Raw genomic sequence first — 19,692 nt, 5'->3', positions numbered from 1 at the left:
ACAGGCTCCTCTCCTCCCTCTCGCTCAACAAGAGCATCTCTCACTTTCTCTTACTCTCCCTGCTTGTCTTCATCACCAGTCAGAGCCCCTGCGAGAGTCTCCGGCTAACTCCATAATGGCTAATCTTCACTTCACAAAAGATGAGTCACTCGAGGCCTCTCTTGACGCTCATGATATCATTGGAGCCTCTCAGAGATTTTCTCTGTGGGCGGGTACCAGGCCTGAGGAGAAGAGCTCTGTTCGCACCGACGAGCCCCTTTTGTCACAAGCCGACGAAAAGCAGCCCCTTTTAAAACACTCACCTCTGCTGCCCCCTAAAGACAATAGCTCTACCTTCTCCGCAATGACACACAAAACAAGATGCTTCAGCTCCAGATGAGAATAATAAATGCTTTCAAGTGGACTCAGTCTCGCCGACTGATCGAGCTGCAGCTCTGCGCCATTTCAGAGCTATTAACCTCCTGAGCTGCGAAGAAAAGGAGCCCAATTTTAAAACCACTTATTGTGTCCTGCCAGCTTGAGTAGCCTTCAAACACTGGGAAGAAAAGACTCAACTGTTTCAGGCCTCAGTGAACAAGCGAGAGAGACAGACACAGAGGCTGAAAGAGATTAGACAACACACCAACGGCACGTATTGAGTCTGCACACATTGCTGCCAGGACCAAGGTTGTTTTCTTTGTGCACAGCCAGTGGACCTCTGGAGCCGCCGCTCTGTTACTTTCTGCAAACAGGCAGTGAATGAGGGGAAGAGGGAGGAGGAGGATTGGAGGGAAAGATTCGGTTGCCGTGTGGGTCGTGGGGGTGAGGGCCGGGGTTTGCCAAGAGAGATTAACAAGAAACACTGGCATCATTGTTGATATGGGTGTGATCTTCTTCCCACAAAGCAGCAGAGCTCGGAGTGGGCGTACATGGGAAGGAGTCAAGGCCCTCACAGGGTTGTGCCGAAACACAAGGCATTAAATCAAGGCAGTTTGGTGGGAGAGCGCGAGGCTGCAAAACTATTTGGTTTCAGTGTTTTTCCAATTTGTACTGAATGTGAAGAAAAAAAAAAACCTCATTATTTCCCATTGTTTCTAATGGCAGTTTCTGTTTCTCTGCGTTTGCACAGCACTTACAGAACCCGGCCAACTTCCACTCGGCGGCCACAGAGCTGCTCGACTGGTGTGGAGATCCCCGGGCCTTCCAGCGACCTTTCGAGCAAAGTCTCATGGGATGTCTGACGGTACGCAAACATCAATTATGTTTTTTTTTTTTTTTTTTTTCAGGTACTTTTTAAGGGGCCGGAGCAAAACAATAATTAGATTTGGATACTTTGGAAAACACAGGGGGAAAATGATGGGCGTGTTTGTCCACTTCTTAAGCGTTTGGCCTCCTTTTAGGATACTGTAGGTTATCACAGAATATGTGTAATGTGCAATAGCCTAAACAAGATTCATGTCATATTTAAATAGACATTCAGCATTTATTTGATGCCTTTTCCCTCTCTCTAGTAGCAGGGTATAGGGAAGCACCAGGTTTATTTAAGGCAGCTCCTCAGGCCGTAAGGGGCCACTGACACAGGTTAAAGTCCTTGTCGCCCACTGCTTCTCTACACTTTATGCTTTACACACACACACACACACACACACACACACACACAAACTGAACAAGAGGCTTGCACAAGACCTCTGGTAGCTAGTCACCTCTGGCTAACGTCTTTCAGTTCACCACTTACCACGCATCGATCCGGACACAGGGCCAGAGAGCTGGCCTGCACCAGGTGTGACAAACACACACACACACACACACACACACATTCACACACAGAATCACACAAGGCTTTCTTTGGAGCAGAGCACTGCAACTTCCAAGTGCTTATCGCTGAGATCAGTCTCTGAAACACTGAAGCAACATTGTCCCAAGCCGAGGTAGTAGCGTGAGCAAACAAATAAATGCTCATTAATGTGTAAATCACAATAAAAGCCTCTTAAAGGATGATGAAGAGCTATACAATGGGGCCCACCACTGAGCTCCCTCTCAGCATGGGGCCGCCTCTATCAGCCAAATTGTTTCATCAGACTCTGAGAGGGAGCAGCTTCTTATCTACGGAGAATTACAGGGATGTGCAACAAGTCCATTCTCGCAAGGATTTTGTTAACTTGCTTGTGAAATTAAAACATGACCGTGCATCTTTTGGAATCGCAGCCCCACGAGATTTGTCAAAGCGGAGGGAAACTAAAAGCGGTTCTCATATGGAGACGTCTGTTCCCTCTGGCATGTTGAACAGGAGGAGGTCATTCTTCAGTCCCTTGTGGAGTATCGGCTCCAGAGCTAAGAAAAGATGACATAACTGAGCCCCCCCGCCCCCCTTTGGAAGCTGAAAGCTCACGTCTCCTCCTCCGAACATGTTATCATATTAACGATAAGCTCAGCAAATAATAAAAACAGATCCAATGGCATATTAATAGACATTAAAAAAAAAGGCTCAACAGCGTCAGCAAACGCTTTAATGGTTTATTTGCCATTTCCCCCTTTGTCATTCATGCCCCCCCCACCTCCTGTAGCGTCTGGATGCACCCCCCCAGTTTAAGAACCACTAAACTAAGCTGTCAGTGCTCTAGTATTAGCTCTGCCTGCTTGGCACTCTGAGGGTTTTTCTTCTTTCTTCATGCATCCTGTATATAGAGTGTGGGTGATGTCAGTGCACGCAGACATCCGCATTATGTCTGTCTCCCGTCCCACAGTTTTCTAGAAGAATCACCCACGTAACTCACCAGGGGCTGTCTGTCTTTCACATAGAGCCAATTCAACCACCAAGCAGAAATAAATCGACAAAACTGCTGCTTTTTCTCTCTACTTAAGCAAACAAACGAGAATGTGAATGGCCCAGTAACCCTAACCCTAACTCCTCAGCATCTCTCGCAGCGCTGAGTTTAATATTGACGGCAATATGGGCCTGGATGCCCATCCTCAGAGGGAGATTAAGTTGAGAAATAAAAAAGCTTATGAGGTGAAACACTGTCAAATCCATGTTGAATCTATGTTAGCCTCTGTTGCTGGCTGTCTGCCTCACACCAACTGTCGGGCAGACTCAGTCACGCAGGAATTAAACGATCGCCAACAGCACGATTTAAGCATTTGTCAGAATCCTCATTGTTTGCATAACAGGGTAAATTAATTAATTAATCCCTGGAATGACATCCTTTGCAATCAAATAAATACAATGTGATTGGCTGGAACTGTAGAGTTTTATACCACCATCTGTTGATCAAAATAAACCCTATTTATTAGTGTATTTACCATAGTTTTTCTTTCCGCGCTCTAGCAGCTATATTACCTTTGACAGAGGCACGTTATCGCTCTCGCTGTTTTGCCGACTCTCTAAAAGCCACCCTGGCTGACCTTGTTAACGCTAATGTGTGTTTTAGGTCAGCGAGAGCAGAGGAGATGTCATCTGTTAGCAGATAAAAGCAGAGGGGTTTCCCTCCTTGCAATGATTTACCCCTGTCTTCCCAGTCCTGTCTAACATCAGTCAGTCTCCCTACAACATATCCCTTAAAGTCCACAGCTCCTGCTTTACATCCCGTAAAACGTTCAGCCTCCTTTTTGAAGTCATTAACACAAAAAGCCTCATTAAAGTCTCACAGCTGGGGACTGCTCCTTCTCAAGTTAACTGGAATGCAAAGGAGAAAACTCTTCTTCTTCTCCTCCTGCCTTCCCTACACACTCACACAGTTTCAGGTCAGTTTAGCAGTAGATGACATTAGCCCTGTAGCTATTCCCACACTTACATGGTCTGCAAGTGTAATTGAACCGACAACCTTTTGGTGAGGAGACAAAGTCTGTTCACTCCGGGGCCACAGCAGGGCGTGTTTGAGGATAACCTTTCGGGGGCTCTGCTCTTTCTGCAGAGCGACTGTGGTTTGGCTCGCTCACCTCTCTTGGAGGTTGATGCAGTCATCAGAGTCGTCCTGACTGTGGATCAGTGGAGCGCTCCAGACTACAGACTCCATATTAATCTCACTATGACTGTGTGTATGGGTGTGTGAGTGAATACTGAGTGTGTGTGTGTGTGTCTGTGTGTGTGTGTCTGTCTGAAGATAAATGAAGTTTTGTGATAGCAGTGGCTCAGAATATTAACACAGTTAAGATAGTGAAAGGACTTCGATGCCTTAACTATGGCTTACTGTTTATTTAGCATTTATTCTTCAATTGATAGATCAATATTTTATGATATTGCATAAGAAAGTCATCCACCCATTATCTGTACTGCTTATCCTCTGAGGGCTGCAGGAGAAACTGAAGCCAATTGTGGAATATCACGTGCAAATATTGATTGAGAAATTATAAATAACTTCATTCATTGTGTCACGTTTCGACTTCTTATATTTGATTGTTTTTTTCACCTGTGCCAAGGAGGTTATGTTTTCATTGGTGTTTGTTTGTTATTTAGCTGCATTACACAAAAACTAACATAACTCTGTGGGAGGAGGTAGGACAATTAAAGGATGACCCCATTCCATTTTGGCATAGATCCAGGAATCTTGTCATCTCCTTCCTTAAAATTCCATTTTCACAGGTTTCCTAGGGAATAATTCAAGGATCTACATGAACAAAATCAGGCAAATTTAGGGAAATATTATTCACGAGTGTGAAATCTGGTGCCGCTTGCAGCAGCCTACATATTCGCTCGTCTGAGTGCTTTTCTAGTTTTTGTTTTGTTTTATCTTATATTAGAATTAACTGAATTCAGCAACTTTATCAAATCTAACAAGCAAGTCCTCAACAACACCTTTGGCTCTGAGTAATTCTTTCACTTATAGACAAAACAATTGACCCAGAAAATCCTCAGCGGATCTATAAACAAGGAATATAACTGACAGTTAATCTCTCATTTATAATTTGCACGATGTGAATGTACTAAAGATAAACTCCCTCCCTTAACTTCAAAAAGAGCTGCAACTGCTTTAACCTTGTGCTCATAATGCTGTAATTAAAATGATGCAATGATTAAAGACACTTTGCATAATGCTGAACTGATTAGAGCCGGAAGGACAGCAGCGATTCTCATGATCTGCCGTTCCTTTCCCAGGTGGTGAGTCGCGTTGCTGCGCAGCAGGGCTACGACTTGGACTTGGGCTACAGGTTGCTGGCTGTGTGCGCCGCCAACAGGGACAAATTCACCCCCAAATCTGCAGGTAAGACGCTGTTGTTTAACTGACATGGCAGCAGATGCATGCTCGTACATCATCCCATTCACCGCTATTGACTTGCCAGACAACACGAAGCCCCATTGTTCCTCATGCTTCAATTACTCACTTTTTCATTCAGCAGAATTAAAACGCATCACTGTGTGGCGTGAGGTCACAATCAGGTCAAGGAGGTTTGCCATGCTGTGACTCTGTTTAGGATGTGACTGCACATTGAAGCTGCTTATTATGTTTTAAGCAATGTTGGGATCTTGGTATTGGCAATGAATCTCATAATTAAACTCACTCACAACTTCATTTGCAAATTGCTTTGTTCAGTGTCAAGTGTCTGTTAATGTTTTCTTGAATGTGTGGCTTGGAAATGTTCGATTTCTACAAATGGCTGCAGCCACAGACATCACGCAGAAAGCCCATAGAGCATTATAATGTCAGATATTTTTAGTCCCCATTAAACATTAATGTGCTATTGAGATGAGCTGTCTGGGTGGTAGCCTCACAAAACCAGTCTGCTCGACAGTCTCCCGGCACAAACCCACATACTGCAGACTACATGGACTTACAAAAACAAGAGAGAGAGCGAGCCCTTATGTAGTCCTCGTACATTTATCTATCAAATCCAATCCCCTCTCTGGATCCATACCTCTTCTTCCTGCCTCACGCAGTCCTGCGGGGGGGGGGGGGGGGGGGGGGGGGCTGTTCTCGTGCATTTGTCATAGTGAATCGTGCAGAGGTGGCAGAGAGGAAGCGAGAGACCGAGAGAGATGGATGGCTGGAGAGGTGTTGCTGACATGTAGTGGACCTCTCACTCTGCCCCGACAAAGCCGTAGCATCCCGTCAGGCCACAGATAAACCTTTTGTTTGGCAGTTACATAAGTGGATGCAGCGAGAGGCAAACATTTTGATTCCAGTCTGATTTTCTTTTTTTTCTCCGACATGGCGGACGTGTCAGTTTTTCATAACGGGAAGAGCAGTGACAGCGCTGACAGAAACGGTTCAGAAATATTATCCCATAATTCCTCATATGAGCTGCAGGGTGATGCAACTGAATATACAGACGGCAGAAATATATCACTTTCTTCTGCTCATATGCTCCTATGATGTGGACGTTTGCTTGAACCGTGTATCCTCTTTCAGTCGCGGTGGGAAGTGTCTTGTTGGGAGGAACTTAAGTGGGCAGACAGACGTCAGTGTAGAATATTGATTGCTGTATTTCTCTCTCTGTCTCTGTTCCTGTGTTGGGATAATGTGATTGTTGTCCAGGCATGGCTCGTGCTGGCTGGCCGTCTGGGCCCGGCTGACAGTCAGAATCATCTGCAGGGCCCGCTGATGGTTCTGGGATCTAATAGAAGACAGAACTGGGTTTCAAGGAAGAGCTGTTTACGCGCCGTGGACAAATGGGAAATGTGGTGTAATTATGCATGTTGGAGTCGAGGGAGGGAGGGAGGGAGGGAGGGAGGGAGGGTGGGGGCATATGATGTGGGCAGTCATCAAATGAGAAAGGCTGTCGGGGTGGGAGGCAGATGTGACTCGGGGTGGGTCTCGCTCGTCGAGCATCCGTCTTACTTCCCCTGCAAGGACGTCTGTCTGAGGCAGCAGACGTGAGGGCGACAGAGGAGACGTGATGCACACTTGAACTCTAGACGCTCATACGAATGCAGAGCAACAGAGAAGCCTTTACTTCTCGGTTATCTCCGCCCGTATGCTCATGTTCGTGTATCTTCCCTGTAGATGTGTGTGCACGAATGAATGCGTGTCTTAATAGTGCAGCCGCAGCACAATCTGCTGACAGCCTGCGCGGCGACAGAGGGCCGCAAATCTGACACCTGAGAGCCCAGATAAGGGCCGAGGAGTCTGGGATGCTCTCTGCAGGCTCCTCGGGGGGAAGAGGCAGGCTTTTTAAATCTACGGATCAATCAGGCTGACGCATTCTTTCAGAGCATCATTTCAAGAAAAGTTTGTTGACCTGAGTTGTTGGGAAATTAAGTTGACGGTGTTTTACTACGACTACAAAATCCTCTCAACCTGTAGTAGGTTGCAAATGACGAATGTGTGACCCATTGGTGAATATGTTGAACATGAGTACATTTAGATTTCCTTTTTTACTTTCTGAAGGCCCCAAAGAAACTCCTAGAGAATAAACAGACGTACATTGAAGTTAAATTTCCCACATAACATCTAAAGCTAAATGTTGTATTTATGATTTTTTTTTGAAAGAACGAGAACCCATGACCACCCGCAGCTGCCCACACTTGCACTCCTCCTGTTCCAAAAGTGCCTGCTGCCGTCCTGTGAGACCCGTTGAGTGAAGTGTGGAGATTTTCAGCAACAGCAGGCCGCTGCTGATGAGCTGTCTGGAGATTGTGACCCTGCAGTGAGGCCTGGAGGATTAGTGTGCCTCTCTAATCTGGAATCAGCTAGTGAAGAGACTTAACTGCTGTTAGGCGAACTAGCATTAGCACTGTTAACTCTCCGAGCCAGGGAGGATACACAGAAGTAATGCTGTTAGAACACTTACAACCTTATGTTTAGTTTACTCTAGAGCATATTCCTGATAATGGAATTATGTGTAGCTTCTCTTTCAAATACCAGGTTTAAAAATCTATCTGCCCGTTAATGAATCTTCTTAGAGTTTTATCTTTTCCTCGGCGAGAGGTTCACTAGATAATAGGTGTGCCGCTGCCCCACAAACACACAACACTGATAGACTCTGAGTTCTCTGGCTACTGTGCTCATCAGACACCAAATCAGATTAGCCGCATAATCTGCAGAGGGTTTTACAGTTTCCTTCCTCAGTGAATCTGCCATCAGCTTGCTGTCTCCGAGTATAAACCCACAAAATGATCATTGACAACTTGTCCACTTCTTTCTCACCTCCTCTACGTGTTGACGTGCCCTATTTTTTTCACATTTTAATTAAATGAAAGTGAATCTCAGCAGAGAAAACGTGTATTGTGTTTCAACACGACTCGACGCACTCTGTGTGAGAGGTAACCACCTCTTGGCAACGAGCGCTCTTTTCTAAGAAACCGACTGTAATGTTTTAAGTCAGACGCAGGTTGCAGCTTGTTGTTCCTGTCGTCTCACTCAGAGAAATAATTATTCCGCAATGTAAGCTGGCATGACATGTCTTTGGAATTCATACCGAAGGTAAAGCTGCAGTAATGAATAGTTGTTGTGGTTTCAAAAAGCGGGTACGATTTTTATCTGCACAAGTGCTAATTGTGTTGTGGTGTTTTTCGTACGTAAGAGCAGTTTCTTACTTTTCAGTTGAAAAACAATTTGGGAAATATGATTGAACGACATAAACTTTGCTCTGGATGGTTGGTAAATTCCCCCCTGACACAAACACACACTTTCATCAAAAGAGAAATAGTCATGCCAGAATTGTCAGCACTCAGTCATCAAAGTTCACTCACAGTGTAAACTAGTGTTTCAAATATGGGAAAACAGTCACACTGCTGTGTCAACAATGACAGAAAACTTCCAGGGTGTGGCTGTAACTCACCCTGTGTGCTGTAAAACACACACACACTCACACAGTTGGGTCTCCATGACTTCATTACATTACATTGACTTGCATTGATATTCTGTGGACTTAATCTAAACCAGAGTTTTGAACCTAAATTAAGTTTTGGTCATTAGGGCCGATCATTGGTCCCCAGTAGGTCTACTGGTCCTGCCTTAAATCAGTATATATGCTGGAAAGGTTCCTAAAGAGGTAGCAAATACAAGTACAGGCACACACAAACCCACCCACACACATACACACTCTCACACAGCTCACGAAAAGTACCTCACCAACCCACAACTCTCATAATTCAGGGAGCAGTGCAAGTGAATGAACAACTGCAAATAAGAGCTCCCATTAGACCATGTGTAGACTCTGCAGTGTATTAGTGCCTGTACACACACACACACACACACACACACACACACACACACACACACACACACACACACACACACACACACACACACAGACACACACTCTCTCTCTCTCGCTCTCGTTTCTCTGGCCTACAACAGTCTGACATGTCGTCCACTTATCTGTCTCAGTTTACTTTCCCCTGATTGATTTTCTCACCCCCATCTCCTGCTACCATCTTTGAGCTGCGTGTGTAGAACCAGAGGAAAGAGTATGGCAATCCTTTTTTTTGATACTGACCCAATCAACCTTACAGTCTTTTATATTTAATTACTGCTGAGTAAGAGCGGCATGCTGAATTATTAACAGGAAGCAGGGGTTTATTTTTAGAAGGCAGGCCTCTCCTCTGACACTCTCCAGTGGTTTGAGTTAGATGATGAAACCCCTTTGCAACCCCCCCCCCCCTTCCAAACTTAGTAGTTCACTACTAAGTTTGTAGAAATAAAGCTCATGGGGGAGATGCTTATTAGGATCACTGCACGTCTCTGGCTGATTGGGTCCTTTATCATGCGCTACTTAATTGGTTTGGTTTGCACAGTTGCAAGTAAATTCATTTCGCGCTGATATCCCAGCTGAGGCGGCGGTGCAGTTGTTCTCCAAACACACAAGACTTTGTTCTCGTCAAAAGTGGGTGAGCAAATGATTTTAAATCCTGCTTTTGTTCAGGGGTTGACTGATCTGGCAACCCACACCTCAGGACTCAACCACCGTCGCCCTCCCCCCATCCTCCCCACAGGGGCTTTCTGACACACCCTTTTCATGTTCTCTCCCTGCCCAACAATGCCTCTGTTGTGTCTGTTTGAAATATGCGTGGGATATTTGTGAAGCTGTCGGTGACTGAGCGTTGTCACTCAACGGCAGCTTCCCCCCTTTTCTGCTGTCACAAGGCCAGTGAGCTTCCCCCCCCACTCTTCTGCTACAGCTCAACATTTGGGTGAGGATGGAAAGAAATATGACAGCTCTCCCCACGTTGTCTTTTTCTTCTCGTTGGGTTAAAGGCAGGCGAAGAGAGGATGAACTCAGATTCACCCTCAATCTGTCTCCTCTTTAATTCAGCTGCACTCAAATATTCTGCTCGTCTCTGGTGTGTCTTGTTAATTAGATTTTACAAAGTGGCCTCTGATGAAGACGGGGGAGACGTTGTCAGGTTAGATGTCCTGCCGTGAGGAAACCCCCCTCGCCCACTGAGGCTGATAACTTATCTAACTTCGTCAGAAAAAGTGATCTTTACGTTCTTCTCCCACTTCCTCTCTCATGCAACGGCTTCCAGTCAGCCTGCATGTAGCGCATCAAGCTCCACCCATTTGTGCAAGTTGTCAGACCTTCTTTCTTTTTTTTTTTTCTCTGCCTCAATTGTTTTTTTCTGCCCTCCCTGACAAATGGCAGTTGCGTTGCCGGATTATGCATGTGTGAATGTGTGTTACACTGTCTCACAGCTCAGAGAAAACAGGGCAATGGAGCGCTAGACAGCCTAAGATGAACCCATCAATACCAGCACCTCACAGCTGAGGTGAGAAGCATTGGAATATCTTGCCCTCTCTATATCTCTGCTCCTGTTTGTCTGCGTCAGCTCGCTGTCTTTATCTCTTCCCCCTCATTCTGCCTCCTCCTTGGCTGTCTCCTCCGCTCCCTCTGTCTATTTCTCTTTCCCTCCCTCCCACCCAACCCCCCCGCTGTCTCGAGAGTGTGTTGGAGCCGGTAGCAGGTACAGCAGGAGCCCATTAGTGCGGAGCCCCTGCTCTGATTGGATAAGCCGGAGAAACCGGGAGACTGCCTCTGAATAATTGATGTGCATTGTGCAGACGCTGGACAGGGGGAAAAGACAGATCAGAGAGCAAAGGGAGGAGGATGAGAGTGAGCAAAAGGGAAAGGGAGAGAAAGACGGGAGAGGGGAGAGGAAGTGAGGGAGAAAGAAGAGTGGCGAAGTAAGGGATACGTGGAGTGAGAGTGATAAGGTGCAGGCAGGAGCCTTGGAAGCAGGGAAAGCTTCAGGAGTTGCCGGCGGCCTCTGCGGGAACAGGAGCATTTGTGACACTTGAGTCTTTTCTCTGCACTATGAAGGGAATGAGATGAGATGTGCAGGGACTTTGCTTGGCTCTGGGTAAGTATCAGTGAGAGTGTGTGAGTTTGTGTGGTCTAAGTATTTCAACTGTTATGGGGACAAATCTTGTTGCCACAGTCAGTTTATGGGTGATTGTCTCCATAATGGGGCCAAAAAACAAGACACCATAATATAAATCATCACATTTTAAGGTGAAGACATGTTTTGAGGTTGGGGTGAAGTTAGGTTTAGATTAAGACTAGGTTAAGGATGGTTTAGAGTTATGGTTTTAGGTTTAGGTTGTTTGATGGCAAGTCATATACCTGGTGAAGGTTTGAGTTGGTCTTCTGTAAATCAATGTCAGTTGATGACGTGTGTGTTTTCCGTTTGTTTATCTCTGATATTTGAGTGTGTAATAATGCATGGGGCAAAATCAGGGGTAAACAAAGCTCAACCCAACAGTTAATTCAGGTCTATGATGTTACAGTAAACAGTTTCCTGTATAAATAGTAAAAACTCTAAATTCAGATCTGTTCACTTTAACTGTGTCATTAATATCTGTTGGTTTAAACTGTAATTTAGGCCACATGGGTTTCTGTGCTGTCTGGTTTGCTACGGCCACTGACCACTCACTCACAACAGGATCAGCTCAGATCAGCTGACCACACGTTGACCTACATGCTGTTCTCTCATAGGCTTATTTTGAGGAGGGTTTTTCGTCTGTGTGCAATGTGCACAAGCCTCCACCGATATATATTATATTATACTAAATTGTTATAGAATATTGTTATCATATTTCTTTTACATTTTTAACAATAAACTTGATCTTAAACAGCTATGAATCAAATATAAACAAATATATATTTTTTTTAAATGCATTGTTCATTCTGAAAAATAAAAGTTTTCTAATCGGCATATATCTGTTAACATAAAGCTGACAACGATATGTCTGTGAAAGGCAACTACTAATATAATTGGACAACCACTACATCGATCAGTCTCTGGTCATACCAGGCATTGAAATAGTTAACTTTGAGTTTTTAGTTATTTTGAGGGGTGAATTCTTAAAGCAATGTGAAATGACTCTTTAGCTCCCACAAAGGACGAAGAACCAAACTGGTTTTGCCAGATTGCATTTAGTTTCGTTGACATTATGGAAATATGCAAACCCCATGATGACTTGCAAACTCATTTCCACTGTTGTCGTTGAGTGAAGCTGGTGCTGAGGCAGCATTCTACATTCTTCAACTTCCTCCAGTTTAAGACGTCTAGAGGAGCATGAATCCGTGTAGCTGTTCAGAGTGCACGTGAATGTGCAGTAAGATCTGTACGTCTGGAGAAGATGACCCACTTTTCCAGTGTGGATTCTTTTTTAAGTTGTTGACCTGTCTGCCTGTCTCACTCATTAGAGGAGATGAACTGGGGAGGATGGGGGAGTGTTTTCATGGAAGGACAATGCAGTTAGATCAGTGCACAGACGGGCCTCCCTGTTGTTTTGTTCAACGAATCAAATCTACCTCTTATTATCAAAGGTGCCTCATAAAGGGAAACAACACTTCCTTCACTTGGGTGAATAAAGGGCACTCGGGCAATAAAAGCCACGTCGTACCGCAGGCTACTCAATCAGTGTTTAATCTAACCTTAAAAACCGACAACTTCATTAGCAAGTGTATCAGCAAACAATAACAGCAACTTCCATTGACCTATAAAATACTACAGAAGAACACGACTTCCAGCGAGCTGCAGCACTTCCTGTTCGCCTGAGCAGGGTGTTAACCGGCCAACCATCTGCATCCTCAATCTCACAGCCACACGCAGCCGCTCTAACCTTCCTCCTTTCTCTCTGGCTCCCAACTCTCTTTTGTATCGCCTACTCTACACAGTTCGGTGACCTCCTGTGACTTCACTCGGAGTACTTCCCATCAGGCCGTTCAGTGACTCATTCATGACATTTGAATCTGAACTGTACGTGTGTGGCGTGCGTCAATTTCTGCACTTTGTTTCTGCTTTTTTTTATCTTTTTTGCTGTGAATCATTGCCATGCTTGACATCCTTCCCTTCTCCCACTGAGAGCGAGTGTTCGAGTGAAGCTGTGTTAGATTTGCCACTTTGAGAATTGAGAGAGGGATTTCTCTGTGGACAAACTGATGTCAAGTATTGTTAGCAGTGAGGGTGGAGCTCCCAGCGCCCCGGGCGATACAGGATGTGTTTTAGAAAACACTGGTAAAAAGTGTTTGGCCTTGTTAATCGCTTCCATGTCTATTCCGCACGTCAGTCATGATGTTTTGACATCTTCTCGTGGCCTCTCCTCTAGAAATTATTCCTTTTCTCTAAATCACCTGAACCACAGCCAGAGTTTCATCACTTTTTAACCGCTGTCTTTGTATCATGAAATAAAAACTCCCTCCAGGAAATCATATTTCCTAAACCCCTCTGAATTCTTGATTATGTTTTTCACCCTGGTGATTTCATTGACGGAACGACAGTGCGAGATAAAAGAGACATTGTGGAAGTTGAGACAAATAGCGTGTCTGGTTATAATTAGGCTATGTGATATTTACTAGTCCCCCTGAAGTGGCGCGGAGCTGCGCACTGATAAGGGCAGTTCATTCACAGCTCGCCATTCTCCGGTGTTCTCCCTTTACCGTCGTGTGAAGTGTTTTACTGTATAAGCACATCTTCACAAAGCTGAGGCGCAGACTTGTTTGTTTACTTGCTGACACAGACCTCAGTGTCCTTATTTATGACTGCTTCTTCTTTTTATCCCCACACATGCTTGTGTCCACAAACCTTTTGTGTGTTTTCCTGTTTACCTTTACATGCATTAAAACGCAGCTGTGCATATTTGCTGTGTGACTAAGATGTGTATCATGGGTGTGTGATCGTATGTAGGATCATTGTGAGCGTTGTGATACAGATATGGAAGGTCGTGACCGGTGCAGGCTTAGCTTTGTAAGCAGGGCGCATTGACTCATCGGCCACCTGAAATTCAGACTCGAGCTGGGAAGTAGGTCAAATCCATAGGTCGGTGCTGTAACTCCTGTCATCGCAAATGTACCCGACGCAAATCTGCAGTTCTGGGTAATGTCACTATGTACAGGATTCCAAAAATGCGTCATTAAGTGATGCACAGAGGAAGAAGGGTTTAAAAGTGCTTTCCAAAGTAAATAAGTTTGGGAAAATGTAAAAGACCAGTCTTGGAAATGGACAATTAAATAATATACAAAGGAAATGAGCTTAGCGTCCTAATGCTCTTCCTCTGTTGTCCCTAACTCCTTACATAACAGCACACAAGCTGAGAGTATCTGACTACTGAGAATGAGCATTTCCAGCTGCTATAAATACAATGCTAAGAAGTGTTAATCTCTGTAGTGATTCAGATTAAGTCTGTTGTCTTGTTTGTTCCTTTTGTGGCCACATGTGCACATTTCCTCCCAGAGCGTCGAGAGTCTGCATCTCCAGCCCGACCGAGCCGTCCGTCGTCCTGCATCATGTTTGGTGTTCATGCTGATTCTCAATAACTCTGCCCCGTTTAAAAATGTGCAATTTGAACCCCCACAGAAACCAGCACCTGCAGGAGATGTCAGAGTGACTCAGGTAGAGCTATATCCTCAACTTCTGGGCTGCACCATCTCTCTGGCTTGTGTCCCACACACATCCTCACGAGGAGGGGCAGGGGGTCGGCCCTCCCCTTCCATCTCCACCTCTGTCCTCCGTTTCGCATCCTTCCATCCATCCCCCCCCATCCTCCCACTACGTCCTCATGTCTGGTGCACTGCCAGAGGATGCGGATGCAATTCTGTCAAACCGCGCAGATGAGAAGACAAAAACAAAATTATAGAGAAATTAGAAAAGTCAGTTGAATTCTTAAAAAAAGACACAAAACAAGAGATTTTAATTTGCAGGCTGTCTCACTTTAAAGGCCTGTTTTTGGTTGAGTGTGATTTCTGACACCGAGCTGTCTCTCTGCAGGGCATGTTTTAGTTGTTCTGCCTCCAAGCTGTTGAGACTAAAGCCCATTTGATATGCTCTTCTCCTGGAAGAAGTTTGCTGATCAGAAAGGGGGCAGGATGGGGGATATCATTGACTGCTTAAATGGCTTCCATTACACTTCTGCAAAAAAGCATGACATTTTTTTTTATTTCACAGGGTTTTATATCCCATCCAGCGTTTTACCCACCTCCATATTTGATATCTATTGTAATTTGCTTCTATTTTTTATCATCCCACACATTGTCTCAGAAGGCTTCTGTGTCCAGTGCTGCAGTGTTCATGCTCCGAACGTGTAGTTTATTCTCCTATGTCTGTGTGATGATCAACGAAACTCAAGTAGAGCTGCATGCTCCGTGTGTCTATCAGAGCCTGGCGTGACCCGTGTTGAATCAAGAATATTGCAGAACAGCCCGATTATGCCATTAACTGTATACAAAGATGGACGATGCGTCTTCACTTCTGCCCACTATCCAGAAATTAAGCCAGAGTATACAAACACTGCCATCTTGTGCAGAAGACCTCATTTAGTACCTGTGTTTGCGCAGTGGCAGTGAGTGGATGGAGCTGCAGTGGCGATGTCACGCCAATGCACACACTCGGCCAATCCCGATTCAGTCTCAGCTGTCAATCAGGAAGTTTAACCCATTTTTCAAAACAATGTAAAAGTTCTACAAACATAAAAGATCATATAAAATGGGTATTTGTGTGGAGATATTTCAATATTCATACGGATTCGATTCAGATATCCATTCATTTAGTCGGTGTCATGTCTCATCATGTTCCATTTTTTTACTAGTTCATTTTATCCGTTCTCAAAGGAAAGATGAAATGTCAACTTCTCCTTTACTAAAATGATATGGACCATTTCCAGCCACTGTAGCTGCTGAGAATTCACACTAATCCTTTTTTCTGGTAATGTTCTTCGTACTCGCTGCAAGTAAAACCGTAGTCAAATATAGATCCTCTCTCATTACAACACAATACATCACCGGGCAGGTGTTTGGTTTTTCCCAAAAAGTGCATTAACATTTTCCCAGTTGAATCCTATCTCCAGCAGCTTTTTATTTGGGGTGTTTATTAAAACATTTTCAATTCTTCCAGCAGAATAATGGTGGATTCGTGGATGTACATGTGGACGTATTTGTGCCTCACACATTTCAGACCATTCTTTGCTTGCTAAACTCTTGCTCCTCATTTTGCTTTTATGTGGAGCGTTGACTCCCTCGCGCTTTGTTTCCGAAGGCTTGTTCGAAAGCTGAGACCCCCTCTGCTCGTTTCCATCCACGATCACATTATTTGAAGCTGCATCTGGTTCTGATCTCATCTCAAATGTAAAGTCTCTTAATAGCAAGTATCTCAAAACATCTTTGTGCTTGAGACCATATTTTTCAAATCTTGGAAGCTCATTAATTCTCTGTTTTCTGAAACTCCACAAATTGCCATTGTTCTTTTTTGTGCCCATTCTTTGAACTCCCCTGGCTTTAACTTTGAGTTTCATGCAAACCACCCCAGTGTGCATTCCCTCTATTCGTTTTATCTTTGTACTGTAGCGTTCCATCTTTCTGGTGTAAATGCTACTATTAGAATCTATAACGTGTCTTACAGGCCCCTGTCTCCCACCAACATCTGAGTGTGGTAACCCTGTATCTCCATCCTTTCCATCTCTTTCCCTCATGATTCATACTCAGGTCCGCACCAACAAGCCAGGGCTCTGAGATGAGCCTCAGTGATATGTCACTCTGCTAGATGGCAACAACGTGAAGTGAGATGATGTTACCCAGGACAACACTAGATGACTTCTACGCTATGTGAAAAGTTCAGCACTGACTTTTAAGTTTTGTCATAAATTGCACAAAGCATATAACCATCTTTGTGTTCCCGTATCGTCTCCTTGCTTGGTGAGACCAGCTCCCTTTTTCAGGCAGAGGATGTTGTGAGCTAGAAAAGGAGAACGTTTAAATTGAACTTTTTATTGCAGTGGTTTTTGCATCACTGGCCCCACTAATCTGGAAATTTTGGCTTCATTTCTTGATAGCAGGAGGAAGTGGAGACTTATACATTCTATGGTTTAGACCAGTTTCCGAGTAAAGCTAAAGTAAAAAAAATTCCATGTGGTCATACAACGCGTTTCGTTTAACTGGTTCACACCTGCTGCTGAAAATGTATCGCTTAAACTGCCTTGCTAAAGGGCACAGCAGTTCTGCAAAGGTTTATCAGTTACCTCCCTGAACTTGACCCACCATTGTGGTGGATGTGCGGGCGTTCTCATGTAAAACATGTCAGGTGTTAATAAACAAAGTGTGTTCACCATCATGCAGCTATAACTGAATTATATTTGGAAATAGATAGTTGGCAATCTGTCACGACTTTAACTGGCTAATGATATGCTCGCTAGCAGAAGGCTTGCACCACACAGACACACACACACAGATGCTTGCACACACGCGGCACTGTCAGAGTTCATCGCAATTAGCATTGGGGTTTCCTTGTAAAAGGGGACTCGTACACACACTCTGTCATTAGTTAATGGGCCTTGCAGCCTGTTACCATGGCTCACTCTCCCTCCCTGCTGCTCCCAGAGGGGCGGAGGTGAGGTGAGAACGAGCCAGGGCTCCTGCTATCAGTCAGCCATACAGCAGTAAATACAGCCTGAGTGAGGAGGGCCCATATGTCTCTGGGCATTACTCCATAAAAAGCCACCGCTTCTAAGAAACGGAGCTGCTCACGCAGGGTTCAGGAGAGGTCGTGAAATCAGCTTACAGTGAGTTCTGCCCTCGCTCTGCTGGTAGAGGACGGAGCAGACCACTTGTTAGCGAGAGGCCCAGAACACCACCACACTGCAGCTTCACACTACAAGGCTCCGGTGTTACTGTAGTCTGGAGACATTACTCACCCTGAGCTGTAACTGTATATTTAGATAATTTTTCCTCTAATGATAATGCCTCTGCTTCCAGTTCACAGGTGAGATTAGGCTACACATAGTCAGTTAGTGGATTCCTACGGGATCAGCAGCAGCTTCTCATACAACTTTAACTGTCTCCAAACAGGAATGTCATATCTCAGTTTACTATGAAGTGACTTCTATATTTAGAAGATATATAAACAAGACCTATGTTATATATTTAGTTGACTTATACTTATACTTGTGAAGCACTTTGGTCAACCAAATTGTTTTAAATTTGCTATATAAATAATATTGACATTGATATGTTATACTTAAATCATCAAAAATTGTGAAAGTTTAAAGACGCAAATGTTATTTACAGAGAAACAAACTGTAGGTTATCAGGAAGAAAAACACAACGATGTAGATCACCAACAACTCCTGCTCCTCAGTGCTGGCACCTTTTGGGCAACACTTCTACTTTCTTACACAACAGTAAACTCTCATGTCAACACATTTTCAGAATGAGCTGCTACTTGATCCTGGAGTGTTTAGGCAAAGTCCGTCTAATCTCACCATTTAACATTTAAACTGCACACAGAGACACGAGAAAAGCCATTGATCCTGCCCCATGTGATTAGAAGATCAGGTCTAATTTCCCTTCGAGAATCTGCTCGTCATGAAGGGAAGTTAGTTTATGATTTTGTAAATTTGGATTTGGCTCATATACTTTCCACTCACTGTCACATATCATGTTCATCTATATAATCTACAATCTGCATATAGTTTTAGGAAGCATTGCGGACCTTCTCCGTGACTGTGGGAGCCGCTGATGTAAAGATGGAGCGAAGTCAAGGAGGTTAACAGCGAGCATCTGCCCTTGGCTTGTCTCCACCTGGTAGCTCTCACAGCGTTTGGTAGAAAGTGTACGATTTAAGGCTTCAGTGTGAACTGAATCGGGAATAAATGGAGAGATGAGAGAGGCGAGGCCATGTATGGAGTCCACGCTTTTGCATTAAATGTTTCTGTTGGCTGGATTCCATCGGCGAAGCTACATAAGAACGAACAACAGTATAGAAGGACGAATCAGCAAAGTATTTAAGTTGTCGACTGTAAACATAAGACGAACTGAGAGGAATGTGGGTGTGTGCAGTGTGTGAGAATTTACGCACACTGAACTGAAGAGATGAAGTGAGAGCAGCGCGGCGGCGTGGTTGCGGGTGTGCGATGGCGTTGGCAGGGGTGAAAACAAGGTCACACACGCTGTAGTAAACTTGCTAAATATGCACGATACCCAGAGCGGGTACCAGGATCTATTGTGAATGACTTCTGCCTCGGTAGCTTGTTAGATTCGGTGGCTTGTGGCCGCGCTGATACACGCTCTCTCTCTCTATTTCCTTTTCTCTTTCTCTCTCTCTCTCTCCCATCCCTCCCTCTCCCTCAGACTGACTCCATCACTTGTGCTCAGGGCTGATCTTTAGGTCTAAATGGTGGGTTGCCAGTGGAGGAGACAGTCCCTCTGTGTGGAGGTGGTGATTTAGTGGGGAGATAAGCTCTGTGTAATGGCAGGGTGGAATAATTCCTCTTTAACTAGGAGGCTTGGCGCTCTCCACCCTCCAGAGGAAAACGTCCCCACTCCTCCCCCCCCTGTTCTTTCTTC

General features: G+C 44.7%; 1 protein-coding gene across 3 annotated transcripts in view; it reads left to right on the top strand.

The window, feature by feature from the left end:
- The window catches only part of zmiz1a (zinc finger, MIZ-type containing 1a), a 98,574-nt gene that overhangs the window by 67,746 nt on the left and 11,136 nt on the right, over positions 1 to 19,692 (top strand). For 2 of the 3 annotated variants that reach the window (XM_062401018.1, XM_062401017.1), the window contains exons 5-6: positions 1,109 to 1,222; positions 5,072 to 5,177. In XM_062401018.1, the coding sequence (XP_062257002.1) occupies positions 1,109 to 1,222; positions 5,072 to 5,177 (220 nt within the window). Of the gene's footprint in view, positions 1 to 1,108; positions 1,223 to 5,071; positions 5,178 to 10,505; positions 10,625 to 19,692 lie in introns of those variants that run through there. The other variant, XM_062401019.1, reaches the window with a different exon arrangement.

Source organism: Platichthys flesus, chromosome 12 (assembly GCF_949316205.1).
Source record: "Platichthys flesus chromosome 12, fPlaFle2.1, whole genome shotgun sequence".
In the NCBI taxonomy this organism is placed as follows: domain Eukaryota; kingdom Metazoa; phylum Chordata; class Actinopteri; order Pleuronectiformes; family Pleuronectidae; genus Platichthys; species Platichthys flesus.
Note: the sequence above shows the minus strand (reverse complement) of the source record. Positions and strands in the feature narration are given on the sequence as shown.